Source organism: Drosophila subobscura, chromosome U (assembly GCF_008121235.1).
Source record: "Drosophila subobscura isolate 14011-0131.10 chromosome U, UCBerk_Dsub_1.0, whole genome shotgun sequence".
NCBI lineage: Eukaryota > Metazoa > Arthropoda > Insecta > Diptera > Drosophilidae > Drosophila > Drosophila subobscura.
The window spans coordinates 5,053,502-5,068,211 of record NC_048534.1 but is presented as its reverse complement, the minus strand read 5'-3'; the positions used below and the strand labels follow the sequence as shown (position 1 = coordinate 5,068,211).

Genomic DNA, 14,710 nt, shown 5'->3' with positions numbered 1-14,710 from the left:
GACTCGGACGATCATCGGATTTAATTGCCACTGCATGCCGCTGCAGCCACTCACAGTGCCTCCAACCATCGCCCGATAGAGACCAAGCTCCAAGCTTCCCCCTTCGGAAATGTTGCTTCTCCCTTGCTGCGTTCCGCTGCTGCTGCTTTTGCCATTCATTGGCCAGGCGGTGTGTGCACACTACATTGGATTTATATAGTAGGAAGTTCTTCACTGAATCTCCCAATCTTTGCAGCTTTGTGGCACAGTTTTGCCGCAGCAAAAACTACGGATTGTGCGCGATACACGAAATTTACCCACAGATTTGTTCAAGCCGGTGGGAGGCGGCGGAGGAGGAAAGTCAGAAATACCCAATGAAGTACAGCAAGGACAGCCCACAGATGCTGTGGAGTTTTTGGAGGTACACAAGTGAAGTATAACGAGGTAGAAAACTTTATTTAAACCCATTTTCCCACACCTTTCCCAGAAAACCGATGGCGAAGTCGAAGTTGTTACAGCGTCGGGGGAGTCTTATCCCGAGTATCCCCAATATAAGCCACAGGTAGGTTTATTTCTATGAATAGTTCTCCTAATTTTGCCCACTAACCTCCTTGGACTCCTTTGGGGGCAGCCAACGCCTTTCGATAGGAGAAACTTGGGGTCTACTCGCAACAACCGTCGCCCCAATGAAAATGGGAATAACTTTCCCTCAGTGAGTGGCAGAAACAGACAAAGACAGCGACAGAATGATACACTCATGCCAGAGGAAACAGAAGAAGTCGAAGAATCAGAGGAGACTGAGAATAATCGTAATTATCCCGTGTATCCTCAGTATGTGCCTCCGGTAGGTTGATGAATATTTATCCTTTATCCCCTCTAATCACCGCATCTTCCCTTTTTGGCAGCCACCACCCTCTTTCGGCACTTTCCAAGGCTCCAGTGCACCCAGAAGTTCCTTCGTTTCTGGCCGCCCTCGTGGAAGACCTGGTGCAGATCCATTCTTGCAGGATTCTACATTCCCTTCCACATTCCATTCTACATTTCCGCAGCCTTTTCCATCAAATCCAGTCTTTTCCGGTGGCAGTCCCAATGCTGTATGTATTTTTCGGGTACTTTCTAGACTTATTTTTGCTATTTTATGTGCTTCAACTTTTGCAGCTACCTTATTCCCCTATGCGTAGCTCCATGACGCCCTTCTTTGCTGGTGGTGGCTCGCCCATTGGCAGTGGCTTCCCAGTCGGCAGTGGCCCACCAGTTGCCAGTTTTTCGAATAATTTCCAACGCTCTGAGCATTATAGCTACACCTCCGATGGCAATGGACCGCCGCAGATCGAGCATAATGTGTATGACTCGCGAATGCCAAGATTTGGATCTGCCTCCAGGAATTTCTTTTAGTTTTTGAATTGCCTAAAATATATATACATTTTTTTAATGAAATGTCGTTGTCACACTCATTAATCTATTGGGTTTTTAGCTGTTATCTCTGAGAGATTTCCTGTCTAACAATCAAAGTGCAATCTCTCACGTGCCCCCACTGATGTATTTTGCGTTTAAATTCAATGTTAAATTACGTTGCAATAAATAAATGAACGCCTTGGCATAAACATTAAAACAATCAATATTTCCAATATATTTGTATGCATTTGAACACAAATTTAAACTGATGCCTTCAGTGCATCAAGAAGGTGGCCAAAGAACCCAAAGAAATCTTCGAGCCATGGTGCGTAATTAAGCTATTAATTATATATTCAATTATATTTATTTATTTATTCAATTAATATTGTTAAAGAAGAAACAAATAAATATTCGAAACTCCGCTTTCTATTTACATATTGTGAAACAATGTTTTTGATCTTACAAATAAATAATTTGAGTTTTTTTCTCTAACTAAAATATATAATCACTTTCCAGTAGCAAGGACAGTTTATCGAGTGTATCCTTTTCGTTTTTGAATGTTTCAAACCAATCGAGAAGCTCTGTTCTCCGCATTAGTTTGCTCTCTGACATGCCGCCGATGTAGGACTCCACCTTCCCCTCAATCCGCTTCAATGCCGCATCGAATCTGTCTAGCAGCATGTCCTCAAAATCGTCGATGCCATGCTGCCGCAGCAGACGCATAACCATTCGATCCGCCTCCGAGTCCAGCTCCGCAGAGTCCTTTAGATCAAAGATATCCGAGAGATAGTCGAGATCGGTGGCAAGAAGTTCAAGCTGCACCGAGTCATCCATGTCGATCTGCTTCACGAGATCCACAAACTCCCCAAAGGCCTCCAGGATCTCGCTCTGTGTGTTTGGTGGCATCAGCAGCTCCGCATCGTCAAGGACGCGCTGCAGCAGCCGGGCAGTCTCCAGGCAGGAGGTCTCCACAATGGCAAAGATCTCGTTGGTTACGTCGTACGCCAGCTGAGTGCCGCTGCTAATGGGTGCGGCGCCCTAAAAGTGGCAAGCAACGTTAGGGAGAGTCCACGAAGAGGCAACCAGAAAATATTCTTACCGCAAATTGCAGTGCTGCTAGGAGACAGAGTAGACGCCACATTCTGTTGACTGAGACTCCGGAATGACTTCAAATATTATGAGCAACTCTGCGTGCGAGGAGCTTTTTATAAGGCCCCCAACTTGAGCTGTGATGTAACAACACAAAAAACACACACACAGTACCGCCCCGTTAATCATGGTGGGAACTACGACCGAGGCAGAGGCAGAGGCAGTTGCAGCAGCAGTCTATAATCATCAGTCTTTAGACATTGCCTGGCGTGATAAGAACGTTCAAATGCTCCAACAAAATTCCGAGAGCATGCTGCTGCAACCCATTGGAGTACTGGTCATTGCATTTGCATTACAGGTAGTGACCATAAACCCTTCATTAAATCGAATCAAACAATAAACTTCAGTTGACAGTTGCCGTTGCCTCACCCGCGCGTGGCGACAGTCTGCGAGAGTTACGCAAACTCATGAGGCAGCAGCAGGATAATGAGCAGCAAGTGACAGCAACACCATTGAAACAATTCAATGAAGACATCAATCAGTGGGCGATGTCCCTGGAGCAGCTGGGCCACGAAATCTACCAGTTTGTGTCGCAGTGCCGCCAGCCGGGCAGTCAATGCCAGCAACGGCGTGTCCAGCGTAAGTTTCGATCCCTGAGACATGGCTATACGGAGCTCAGGGCTCGATTGGAGGCACTGCAGGTGCACCACATGGGCGGATCGAGCAACGAGGAGGAGTTGTGGATTATTGACAGCTCTATGCAGAAGGTCAAAATGGTGCTCAAGGAATACGATGAGACTTTGAGGCTGATCAATGGGAAGATTTACAAAATGGTGGAGCAATAAACAAATAAATAATTAGAAGTATGAAATATGTAGGAAAGAATCCAAGTACGAAAAGTGTATCTAAACGAAGGATATAATGTGGTGAATATAGCACTTAAGAACTAATAAATATAGATACAAATCCTCATCTACCTAATATCCAATTACTTTTATTTCATTGAAGAAATCCACGAAAAATTAGGATGTTTTTTTTTCCAAACTCATCGAGGCTAAATGATCATTTTTTGAATCAATTAAAGGTTACATTAAGATAAAAAGAGTTTGTTTAACATCAGTATGTCAGGCGAGGAATTTATAATAAGCTTAAGTTTATAAATAAGCTTAAGGAATGAACTCAATTATTAAATATATACAATTCAATTTAAGAAAATATTTAAAAGCTCAAAAATGTATAATTCGATTTAAGAAATGCATTTAAATTAACAGAAATGTTCAATTCGATTTTTTATAAATGAATGGAATTACGATAAATATTTAATTAAATGTATGAAAAATCGAGTTTCAAATATTTAATTAATTCCCTTAAAACAATTCCCATTTTAATGAATCTCTCTAATGATCCATTTTTAATCTCTGTACTTTAATCTTTAATCTCTTTACTTTAATTGTAATTCTTTATACAAACTGCTCTAAAGCGATCCCCAAATGCCCGTGGCCACACCCTCGATCAACGCTTTGGCCAGCTTTGTGTAGTCCATCAGCTGCAGTTCTGGCAGCTGCGCCTGCAGACTGCGTGGAAACTCAATGTAGGACATGACCACCGAGTCCTGCTGTTCGCCTGCCCAGCGCGTGACATTGGTTATCAGCTCGGGCCGCGTTTGATGGCTGCGATGCAGATAACTTTCCAACGGTGGTCGCACTTTGAGGAAGAAATTCCTTATGGCTGTCTTCTCGCCGGGCAGGACTTCGAGGAGCAGCTTGTCGGGACGCTGCTGGGCCATCAGTTGGCTGTTGATCCATGCAAAGATGTAGTACGCCGTGCTGTAGTAATCCTCGTTGCTCAGAGTCGTATCCAAATCCTCAAAGTACTGCTTATCGATGGCCTCGCTGTCGTTGAGGTGTGGCAGCCTCTGGCGCGCATCCTCAATGGTGGCGTGCAGCACCTGATTGTACAGCCGCTCGACAGCCTCGGCCACGGGACGTGCCAGGGGATTGAACGCACGGGCACTATCAGCCCTAGCCTGACAATCGAATAAATCAATACACTGTAGAGAATTCTTATCAGTCAGTCAGTCCAGGCAGTCACTCACCACACAGATAAGCCCCAAGCCACAGCCAGCGATGCTGATAAGGAGCAGCAGCAGACTCCGCTCTGATCTTGACATGTTTCCGCAATCGCAGCTCAACGGCAACTGAATCGACATCCACAAACCACAAATCCCACACCCAAAAGTAACATTTTGTTTTTGTTTTTAGTGTTTTATTAAGCCATAAGTAGAAAATAGTACTCTGTCGACGACTATAATAATATTCAAAATGTTCTGTAGACATGAGCAAAAGTAATGGGGCATGGTGCCTGCCGCAAAATTGAAGCAAAACACGAGAAAAGATGCCAAAAGTTGCTGCGTCGCCCGCACACACACAGTACGGGCCATCAATATGTACACACACACAAAAACGATTATCATCGGCTCAGATTATCGTTCAAATATCAATTCGATTTACGAATTGCATGTCTTACTTTGCTATATACTTAGGCATATTTGTCTGTATGTGTCTGACTGGGTATTTATTTTCCTGCATTTTACTGCTGCCTTTTTGTACAGAATCGGTAGAAGAATCTCTCGGGGGAGTCTCGGGGGAATCTCTCTAAACAAATTTATATTCAGCAATTTGCGGATGTAGTTATAAACTTAAATAAACTTTTATATTTGTCTTTAAACTGTTGCTATCCGCATACGTTGACACTCCGTTTATATCAAATATAATAATAGGGGAAATGGGGGATTTAGTAAATAATTTTTCTACTGTTTACTGGGATGCCATCTCACATTCTTCTCTTCAGCTGCCGCTTCATTTTCCACATTCTCTTGCTATATTTAAGCTGAGATTGGCCTAAAAAAAATCATATTTCTCCGTTATATTTATATCTCTTTCTAGCAAATTGTATTCCTCTATCCATTCCTAGTCGCTTTCTATATCAAATATATCAAAATATGATATAGAAAGCAGTTCAATGGAAATTTTATTTCTATTTTCAACGTCTGCTTTTGCTCAAACCAAAAATATTCTAGGTATATTCTATCCACACGCTCTTCCCTCAATATTTCCTTCGTTTATCTTCAGCTGGCATTTATGGCTTTGGGTTATTGAATTCTTACAACTATTAGTTTACAACTATTAATTAAATAGTATTCCTAAGCTTTTCATTCATTAGCTTTCATTATTTATGCTTATTATTACATTTAGAATCGCACGCTTTATGTTCGAGTCTGGCAAGTAATTTTGCGCTGCTTCGTACTCTTCAAAAACAAACCCAAAAAACAGAAATGCAATTAATTAAAATTGACACAATGATTATATTATCATATTTCTACAACATTGACATTTGACATTGACGTTACGTATATATCTGTATATATGTATGTATGTATATATCCAATATATGAGGTTTAAGAAACGTTTTTGAAACAGTTTTTATTTAGCTCTGCTGAGGAGGTGGCGTAGGATGAGAACGATAACAATTGTGTAGACTTTTTGTTTGTTTGTGTATTTTATTGTAAAGTTTTTGTAGGTACATTTTGTTGGCTATTTTTTCACACTGAAACACCGAGTTTTATATATTGTATATATGTATGTATATGTATATTTGATATAACATTGGTATTGTATTGTTTTTGTATTTATTACAGCTGGGTTTTGTTTTCGTGAGCATTGTACTTTAGTTTTGTCGATTAACACATTTTATTTCCATATATTTCAATAGATTTTTCGGTTGTATAGCAGCCATTTTTGTTAGAGAGCTAGAGGTTTTATTTTTACATCTAAAGCATTTGCATCTGAAGCTACACAGTTAATGCTGCATTTATATTTTTCTCTATATTTTAACGCATATTTTTCAAGGTACATCTGACGTCGGCTCTTGCGGGGGGAAACTTCAGCTGCCCCCAGAGCTCATGATAATCGTGAAATAATAAGCCAAAAGTTAAACAAAAATAACACTTAGATCTACTAGATTTATATTTTATTTAGTAATAAATGTAAAAATAGTTAGCTTGTGATTTTGTTAGTAAGAAAATATATATTTGGTATTCATATTTTTATATATTTTAAATTCTGTTATCTAGAAGACAGTCCATGGAGTTAGAGCTTACAAACTAAGTTCTGAATTAATCCAAAGGGTAATTAATTTTTCTGTGTTTTCTGGAGTGCGTGTTAGAGATTTTCTACATTTTTGGAATGCGGTACTATAAAGGGAATTGGGAAAGCCATAGCCATTGCCACATTAATTCAAGCTGAAAATATCTTTAATCTCTCTTTAATTCAAGCTAAAACTATGCTCTGATTTGCAAAAGTCTTACATTTCTAACTAGCAAATACAATAAGTAGTTACTATAATTAATAGGTATATTTGTTGTAGTATCCTTTGTCTAGCCTAGATTTCACCCACTCGCAATGAGGACTCCTCTACTCTACGCTACTCTACTCTACCGGTCACCCTTCGACTTCTTTCACTCCCTTCACTTCTTCCCTTCCTCAAATTTAAACCTTCTTAGATTTTATTTCTTGTGGGAAATATTGTCCTCAAAGCAGAGCCTTCTCATCCTTATAGGACCAAAAACACACCATTTCCTTACACTTACACATTGCAGACGTTTGAAATTTTTCATACGCTTCTTGTTGGCCAACAAAAAAAAATAATGGACAGAAAGATAGACAAATGTTTTGTTTGTTGTATATGTTTAATGATTTATTTGTATGTGTGTATGTGTGTGTGTGAAATTATACTTAATAAATGTCAAGTCAAAAATGCAGTTCCGTTTTGTTGTATGTTACAAATTAAAAACTAAAAATAATTAAATGCAAAGTTTTTCTGAAGAACTGAGCAAAGGATAGTCGGATGGATGGATCCGAAGGAAGCAAATGTTACAATAGAGAAACAACTGAATGATAGAAGTGTATATTTAAGGGAATATTTCTCAAGAAGGGTGGCATAGCTAGCCAAAGATATCTTCACAAGTTAATTCTCTATGGGGGTTTATATCAGAAGAAAGATAATCCTAAACAAAGAGGAATATAATCACTGAGAGCAACATTTAGTAGAGATTCATTCACAGAGGAAAATATACATTGAGGAGTTACATTATAAAAGATAAATATAGCCACTAAATGATACATTTAGGAGACATAATTTCTAAGAAGAGCCTTAGCAGACATCCTCCCCAAAAGAGGACTAATAGAGAGGAAAAGTAGAAGGAAAAACGGTTTCACTTTTTATCACAATTGCGTATGAAAAATTTCTTTAATTGCTAGAAACTGCCACGCCCACCACTGCCACTACCAGTGCCAGTGCCACCGCTGCCGCTTCTGCTGCTGTTTGTGGCATGTGGCACTAATATCCGTGGCAGGGTCATTGAACGCTTCGGACAGCTATGCCTGCCACCATCTGGCTCTTCATCTGCCTCGGACACCATTTGAGTGGTGGAGGAACCCCTTCGACATACATCTATGTGCTCCATCTGCCTGGGCTTCTTGGGGCTGCCAGCGTCTTCTGGCTGCTGTGGCAAATGTCACGCATACGACTGTGCCGTCTGTGGCATCATACCCGAGGGATAGCCACCCTCCAGGCCGGGCGGTCGTTCCACCAGATTCTTGAGACGCCCACGCAGCTCCTCAAGACTCTTGGACTTGGCCTTGTTGATGCGCTTGTACTTGACGTCCTTCGGCTTGGTCACCGATCGATGGTTCAACATAACACGATTGTAGGAGAGTACCTGAAGGAAGAGGGAAATATGAATTCGTGGCAGTTTAAGAAGGGTAAAAAGGGACTCCCTGCTAACCTGATTCTTGCCATTGAGCGGCTCCTGCTGTGACTGCTGTGGAGATGGCTGCAACTGCGGCACTTTGACACTCACCGTGGTGCACGGTGCATCATGGCTGGGGGATCGCTTCAGGGCACCCAACTGTCGACGCGGCACCGCACTGCCTCCATCCACACTCATCGACGACGACGACTCTTTGGCTTTATCAGCACCGCCAGAAGCCGTGGGGCTGACGCCATCGATTTGTCCCTCGGTGGAGCTGGAGCTCAAGGCCTTGTCCGATCGATTCTTGAACTTATCTCGCTTCTCCGCCACATCGGGTGTGGGTTCAGGGTCCTCTTCCACCGAATAAACAGTTTCTAGGATGTCCGGCCGCCGCAGGAAGCAATTGTTCCGCCGCGCAGCTCCGTATTTATTCAGATTCGTTTCAATTGCATCGGATATCGATCGAACGATGGTGATGCCATCGCTGCCCAGCACTCCTCCTCCGCCGCTGCTCCTCCGTCGCGTGCCCAATGTCATGGTGCTGTCCGAATCAATGTCCTCCAGCACCACCGCCGAATCCGAGTCGTTCAGCGAGTCCAACTCATTGGCATAGCTCGCATCGATGGTCTCCAGTCCGTGATCCACCAGACGCGAGGACAGCGTGTCAATGACCTTCTGCTGCCGCGCAATTGTCAGCTCTCGATGGTTGAGCAGGCTGGAGATTTGCTTCTGCTTTCGCTTCAGCCTGGACTCCAGCAGCAGCAGCTGCGACGTCAGCGAGTTCATCTGATCGGATTTCTCCTTTTGATAGCGATAATGCTGCTGCACCTGAGAGGTAGATTAGGGTAGTATGGTATGGTGAGGTTTTGGTGGTATCATTTAAAGTATTTGTTAGACTTTGGGATCTTCTGACAAACCCGATTTTTGGGTTTCCGTGAAATTATAAGGCTATGATCTTTTGATAGCTAGAATACTGAATTTTGGTTTCATTATTTGAAGTATTGTTTAGACTTTTGGATAGGCCTTTGATATTCGGGGAGCTCAATTTTGACTACATTTTCCTTCGTTTTCCATTCAAAACAGTGTTAATGCATTCATCATATTTTAACTCTTTTACAACATTTTATCAAGGAAAATCTTTGAAAGCTTCTAGCACAAGCAAACTTTATGCAACATATGTAAAACTTCCCACAATAATCTACCAATGAAAAACTTAATTTTATGAAAATCAAAACCATATAATAGTGGAAATAAGAAACACTATTTGTACCGAAAATAAACCTAGTTGTAGGAATCCCTATCCTATATAAACTCCTTCCAAAAGCTATATTTTTTAAAACTTTTAGTTCTTTAACCATTTAAAATTAACAGATTTCTAGTTCAGTGCCTTTCACGTATACATTTTACATTTTCGTAGCAAATTTTCAGTTCCTAAAGTCTTCCAATTTATCAAATATCTAGTTCAACACCTTTCCCTCATAACTTCTTTTCAAAAGTTAAATTTTCTTGCACATTTTCTGTTCTGAAAATTTGTTTTTCGTTCTGCTATATTCTTGTATCAAAAACCAAACTCCTCTTCCTTTTCTCGGACTCACCTGCATGGCGTATGCCTTGCGCCACTTCATAATGTGCTCCGTTTGGAATCGCACCTTGGAGCGCAGCTCCTCAATCATGGCCCGTGCCGTGTGCAGGTCCTTGGGATCCTGATTCATCATGTTCAGTCGCAAATTGCTGGTGTGCGTCGAAACAGGCACCGGCGGTGGCCATTGAAATTCCAACGGGGGCAGATTTACATCCGTTGGCAGGGAACCACGCGGCTGAGCCGAAGTCTTGGTTGATTTCGGTGTGGAGGGCACAGTGCCCGCTCCACTGCAGCCACCGCCTCCACGTCGGACATCAGGAACTACTGCTGCTGTCGCCACTGCACCACTCGATGAGGATGGGGATGTGGATGAGGTTGCTGTCGTCGTCGTCATGCGTGTGGCTGTTCCTGTGGCTGTGGCTACGTTCTGTGCTGTGGCTTGTGGCTGCTGCTTCTGTATGCTGCATGCCATGCTGCTGATGGTTTTGGCAAATTGTGTCGCTCGCCCGGCATACATTTGGCTGCGAGGGAGTTTTGGGGTTTAGCTGCTACTGGAGGAGAGAGCTGAGCTGAGCTGTTCTACTGAGCTATGGGGGGATATGTGTGCTATCTGGTGCTTGGCCAGCATGCAGCAAGGTCGTTGGCTGACAGCTGCTGCTACTACTTCTTCTCCTTGTTCTTCTCCCTCGATGGCTGGATGGATGCGATGTGTGTCCTGCTTCTCCTCCCTCGATAGCTGGCTGGATGGATGTGTGCCCTGGCCCGTTCTTGACTATGTGATTTGTGTGGAGAGCTCTTTCTGCTTGAAAGGAACACAACCACAGGGAAAAAAACATACATACAATATACATAAGAGTGAGTGGAACATGTTTTATTAATAGCCAAATATGTACACAGGCCACTAACTTGTGGTGCAAAACCACTCCAATTTTTGATCAAATTTTTGTCCAATTTTTCCATGTTTGCCCATCAAAAAGTCAACCATCCATTAGGTTCCCACTATTTTGGGGATTTATTACATTGAATTTCGGTGCAAAAATTCATCCATCGAAATGACGGATAAAGCATACGCCCCGTGCCATGCGACAGCTGCCCAGCAAAAAGCGAATGGGAAAATATCATTATGCAAAAATGGACAATTCATTAAATTCACATTAAAAACATATTCCTCCACTGTGTTTGAACACTCCTTGAACCAATTATAATTATTTCATTTGTATGCATTTTGGATTTTGATTACTTTTCCCCTATTTTTCCTGTCGTGGCTAATTCATGCAAACACCAGGGAAAATCAGCAAAATAATCAGAGGTGGAGGTGGACTTTGCTTTAATGTTTTTCCAGTGCAGGAAAAACGCTGACATGAGTCACAAAACTATTACATTTTATGACTGATAAGCAAAATGCCCAGAAAATTAGTTGAAAACCCATTTTGAGAAACTCTACAATTCAGCAGGGAGAAAGTTCCGGGGAAAAACAATTCGAGGAGTGAGGTTTATTCCTTGGAAAATGCAATTAAATTTAAATGCAAGCCAAGGGGTAATCGCATTTTAAGATAACAATTAAGTAATTAAACATCTCAGCAAAAGTAGCTTGAAATTTAACGACTCCGAGGAATCAGCTTGCAAGTGAACTCGCTGCTGCCTCGGACGGAGTTTTGTAATGAATTTCGGAGAAATAATTCCATTGCAGTGCTGCGCTTTTAACCCACAGAGCAAATTGAAATTATCTATTTAATCTGTTTTGTCTCTGGGCCAAGAAGAACAATTGCAGAGCCAAGGAAATGGCAAACGACACAACAAATAAATAAAAAGACAACGCGGAGATGGAAGAGCAATGCCAAATGGTATATAAAAAGTGGAGGAAGAGAGACAAAGAGGTGGAATAAATACCAAGAGGTGGAAGAAAGACAAAGTGGTAGAAGGAAGCGGCAAAGCAAATGCCAAAGAATGTACAACATTTTAACATTTTCATTTAAAATAACTTTTCAACTTTAATTTGTGGAGCATGCATCAGGAAAAAGTGGCAGATAGACAGACAGAACAGAAGAGCGACAGAACATGGAATTAAGCGACTTTAAAGAGTGGCAGAGACTCCCCTTCTTTATAGAGTGCTTCCATTCTGTAGCTAAAGAGCTACAGCAAAAGACTCCAGCCACAACGAGTGATTGACTTAAGAACTTCCGTTTTCACAAGCCACAAAGGAATGCCACAAGCGACCGGGACGGAGCGGGCATTCCCCATTGGAATGCAGTTGGGAGGAAAGAGGCAAAAAGGCAGAAGAACATGCAATTGAAAACAATTAACAAATATGCGAGACATGGAGGCCCTGGGACACGCAACTTCAGAGAGTGGAAACTCTAGAGATGGCAGCGTGAGTCAGCTTTAGGGGAGAAGCAAACAGTGTGGACTAAGGCAGGAGGGAGGGTATTTGTATTACGATAAACTTGGGCCTGAAGGCAGCTGCATTCAAAATGCTCAAGCTCTCATCTGCAGAGTTAAACACTCTGAAATATTCCATCAAACGAGTGCAACTCCAGAATGAGTAAATCCCTGCTCTCACGCCCTCATCTCCAAAGAGAGTTACATTTACTATCCACAGAGGTTGGCCTCTCGTGATGGCCTGTTGCATTGCATTTGCCCATCCACGTCTGACACAATTCGCCAACTCATTCATCATTCTTAATTATGACAATTGCAGAAGCATCGCCACAATGATGACGGGATGGGTTGATGGGAAAACTCCTCGTTCTCACCTCATACCTTCGTCCCTGTCTCTTGTCTCTTCGCTCATCTCTCGTCTGTGATCTGAGAAAATGAAATGCGGCTCACGTGCCCATTAGCCTTGGTAATTGGAGCTGTCTGTTTGTCTCTGCCTGAGGGCCAAAAGGCCACCGCTCTATTTGGTCGGTTCAATCTATAGCCGACCCACTCGAAATGCAATGCCTTAATTAAGAACCTTCTGGCCTGTAAATGGATTATGCAAACGCTCAGATAATATCTCGCCCTAAAGACAGAGACAGAGGCAGAGCCTGAGCCACAGCCACAGCCTCGAGTGCAATCAATCAGACGCAGAGTGAGACGACGCTTTGGACTCCGAACTGTAGGGCGTGGTGTCAATAATATCAACCTTAATGTGGCTCTGTGGCAAAATGTAATTGAAATGTGACAAACTTTTGTCGAGCTGTAAAATTAATTGAAAATATGACCAAAGCAAGCGAGAGAGAGAGTAAAATGCTGCACACAACGGGCGCGGGGCACATCCATTGCCAGGTTATGTCAGCCACATGTTCTGACAGCTCTAAAGCCTGTCCACTTTTCCATACTTTTACCCCAATTACAAATGCCCAGACAGCCTGACGCCTTGACAGAGGCACAATCCCATTCCCTCTGCGCTTTTGCTCTCTCCATTTCGAATGGAATGGCTGGGCTATTTTTGGTCAAATAAATGTGCGAGGGAAGAGCCTTGCAACATTCAAGCTTTGGCTCTAGGGATGGCACCAGGGATCGATATTTGCAGGGAAATTGTTGAGAATATACCAGCTAAATTTCACAAATTCCAAGTAAATTTCTGCTGATGTTTCGTGATCTTTCACTATATTTTATACCATCTCCCATTATAGCACACTCTCCACTCTAAATTCTCGCTCTGTTTTATTTTTTCAAAATCCTATAGGGTTTCTATATTTTTTTTGAAATTTTAGTTCTCTCTTGGGCATATTTTTCCGCACATCTCTGGTTTTGCTGAACGTGCAATTTCTGTGTAAAAACAGTTTTTTGGTGTCCAGCTAATTAATTACATAACTATCCCCGCTCACTCCATGTTTCGCCCTCGCTCTCTTTCCTTTCTCATCATTTTTCTCTGTCATTCCCTCGGTGTACCCCGTTCTTCCGACGTGCGTAGAGCTACCGCAATTGGATTTATGTGTTAAACGTGATTTTTACACAGTTTTTACACAGTTTGGGCCCCGAGAACAGAAGCCGAAAGGCACACAAATAAAGTGGAGAACTCTCAACCCAACCCGGCAGCGTGGGTAAATAAACACCCTACACACACACACACACACACACACACGTATATACTGACACACTCACGAAGAGGCAAACCCACTTACAGGACAACCCATATGGCGTCGGGGGGCTCCTGGAAATTATACAAACATATGTAGCATGAAGCATCCAATTCCCAGGGCCACTGCCTGCTGACTTTTCCACGTTTTTTGTTTGTTTGTTTTCACCTTGACCACGAGAGTCCAACAGACTCAGGAACTTGGGGGCAAACATGAAAGGAAATTGTGTTAATGATGTTAAACGACAGACCCATGAAAGCCATTTAAATTGTGGGGCTCCTTCCTTATCATTAGACTAATTTCAAACACTTTTACTTCCTGGGTTTGGTTTTTTCCTTTTCCCTTTTCTCTCTTTATGCTTTTTCCGTTCCCCCTGACATACTAATTAGCTTCTTCGAATTTCCGACAAAACTATGTTTTAAAACAGGAAGAACCGAGAGAAAATCCCCTCTAGGAACTTTTCTAGAATAACTTTCCAGCTAGAGAACTCTAGAAAGAAAAACTTTATTAATTCCCAGCTATGTTTCAAAGGCAATTCCCAGCTGTAATTTTTCGCTCAAAAATAACAGAAAGAAAAACTTCCTCTTCGGAAGTGGCATATTTAAGCTCTTCGCCGACGAAAATTAAGTGCCTGCTGCAGCATTTTTCACCTTTGAGGCAAACAATAAATTTCAAGCCATTGGGCAGGAATGAAATGGAGTAAGCCTCTTCTAGTGGTTTTCTCGGTGTGTTTGCTGTATTCTTTTCTCACTGCTAGAGAATTTAGTACGCCTGAGGTCCTGTCTA

The 14,710-nt window shown here is 42.2% G+C and overlaps 5 protein-coding genes across 5 annotated transcripts; 2 read left to right on the top strand and 3 right to left on the bottom strand.

Moving 5' to 3' along the window:
• Nucleotides 1–28: 28 nt before the first annotated feature.
• Nucleotides 29–1,565, top strand: LOC117901259. The gene is made up of 6 exons (XM_034811952.1): nucleotides 29–169; nucleotides 236–400; nucleotides 467–541; nucleotides 611–823; nucleotides 885–1,073; nucleotides 1,138–1,565. The coding sequence occupies exons 1-6, from the start codon at nucleotides 110–112 to the stop codon at nucleotides 1,372–1,374; spliced, it is 939 nt and encodes a 312-aa protein (XP_034667843.1). The 5' UTR covers nucleotides 29–109; the 3' UTR covers nucleotides 1,375–1,565.
• A 223-nt stretch (nucleotides 1,566–1,788) lies between these two features.
• LOC117901261 lies at nucleotides 1,789–2,575 on the bottom strand. The gene is made up of 2 exons (XM_034811954.1): nucleotides 2,474–2,575; nucleotides 1,789–2,412 (listed from the first exon to the last, which is right to left on the bottom strand). The coding sequence occupies exons 1-2, from the start codon at nucleotides 2,513–2,515 to the stop codon at nucleotides 1,867–1,869; spliced, it is 588 nt and encodes a 195-aa protein (XP_034667845.1). The 5' UTR covers nucleotides 2,516–2,575; the 3' UTR covers nucleotides 1,789–1,866.
• A 125-nt stretch (nucleotides 2,576–2,700) lies between these two features.
• On the top strand, nucleotides 2,701–3,389 carry LOC117901263. The gene is made up of 2 exons (XM_034811956.1): nucleotides 2,701–2,821; nucleotides 2,871–3,389. The coding sequence occupies exons 1-2, from the start codon at nucleotides 2,750–2,752 to the stop codon at nucleotides 3,306–3,308; spliced, it is 510 nt and encodes a 169-aa protein (XP_034667847.1). The 5' UTR covers nucleotides 2,701–2,749; the 3' UTR covers nucleotides 3,309–3,389.
• Nucleotides 3,390–3,917: 528 nt separating this feature from the next.
• LOC117901260 lies at nucleotides 3,918–4,673 on the bottom strand. Its single transcript, XM_034811953.1, has 2 exons — nucleotides 4,559–4,673; nucleotides 3,918–4,489 (listed from the first exon to the last, which is right to left on the bottom strand). The coding sequence occupies exons 1-2, from the start codon at nucleotides 4,670–4,672 to the stop codon at nucleotides 3,938–3,940; spliced, it is 666 nt and encodes a 221-aa protein (XP_034667844.1). The 5' UTR covers nucleotide 4,673; the 3' UTR covers nucleotides 3,918–3,937.
• Nucleotides 4,674–7,296: 2,623 nt separating this feature from the next.
• Nucleotides 7,297–10,407, bottom strand: LOC117901255. The gene is made up of 3 exons (XM_034811948.1): nucleotides 9,871–10,407; nucleotides 8,309–9,103; nucleotides 7,297–8,242 (listed from the first exon to the last, which is right to left on the bottom strand). The coding sequence occupies exons 1-3, from the start codon at nucleotides 10,372–10,374 to the stop codon at nucleotides 8,039–8,041; spliced, it is 1,503 nt and encodes a 500-aa protein (XP_034667839.1). The 5' UTR covers nucleotides 10,375–10,407; the 3' UTR covers nucleotides 7,297–8,038.
• Nucleotides 10,408–14,710: the final 4,303 nt, after the last annotated feature.

Excerpts from the sequence above, each read along its gene's own strand:
- LOC117901259 (XM_034811952.1), top strand. The coding sequence starts at position 110 with ATGTTGCTTCTCCCTTGCTGCGTTCCGCTGCTGCTGCTTTTGCCATTC. Across the intron at positions 824-884 it reads ATCCTCAGTATGTGCCTCCG|CCACCACCCTCTTTCGGCAC; the intron begins GTAGGTTGATGA and ends CCTTTTTGGCAG. Across the intron at positions 1,074-1,137 it reads CCGGTGGCAGTCCCAATGCT|CTACCTTATTCCCCTATGCG; the intron begins GTATGTATTTTT and ends CAACTTTTGCAG.
- LOC117901261 (XM_034811954.1), bottom strand. The coding sequence starts at position 2,515 with ATGTGGCGTCTACTCTGTCTCCTAGCAGCACTGCAATTTGCG. Across the intron at positions 2,413-2,473 it reads TAGCAGCACTGCAATTTGCG|GGCGCCGCACCCATTAGCAG; the intron begins GTAAGAATATTT and ends TGCCACTTTTAG.
- LOC117901263 (XM_034811956.1), top strand. The coding sequence starts at position 2,750 with ATGCTCCAACAAAATTCCGAGAGCATGCTGCTGCAACCCATTGGAGTA. Across the intron at positions 2,822-2,870 it reads TCATTGCATTTGCATTACAG|TTGACAGTTGCCGTTGCCTC; the intron begins GTAGTGACCATA and ends AATAAACTTCAG.
- LOC117901260 (XM_034811953.1), bottom strand. The coding sequence starts at position 4,672 with ATGTCGATTCAGTTGCCGTTGAGCTGCGATTGCGGAAACATGTCAAGA. Across the intron at positions 4,490-4,558 it reads GCTTGGGGCTTATCTGTGTG|GCTAGGGCTGATAGTGCCCG; the intron begins GTGAGTGACTGC and ends TTCGATTGTCAG.
- LOC117901255 (XM_034811948.1), bottom strand. The coding sequence starts at position 10,374 with ATGTATGCCGGGCGAGCGACACAATTTGCCAAAACCATCAGCAGCATG. Across the intron at positions 9,104-9,870 it reads GCAAGGCATACGCCATGCAG|GTGCAGCAGCATTATCGCTA; the intron begins GTGAGTCCGAGA and ends TCTACCTCTCAG. Across the intron at positions 8,243-8,308 it reads CGCTCAATGGCAAGAATCAG|GTACTCTCCTACAATCGTGT; the intron begins GTTAGCAGGGAG and ends CTCTTCCTTCAG.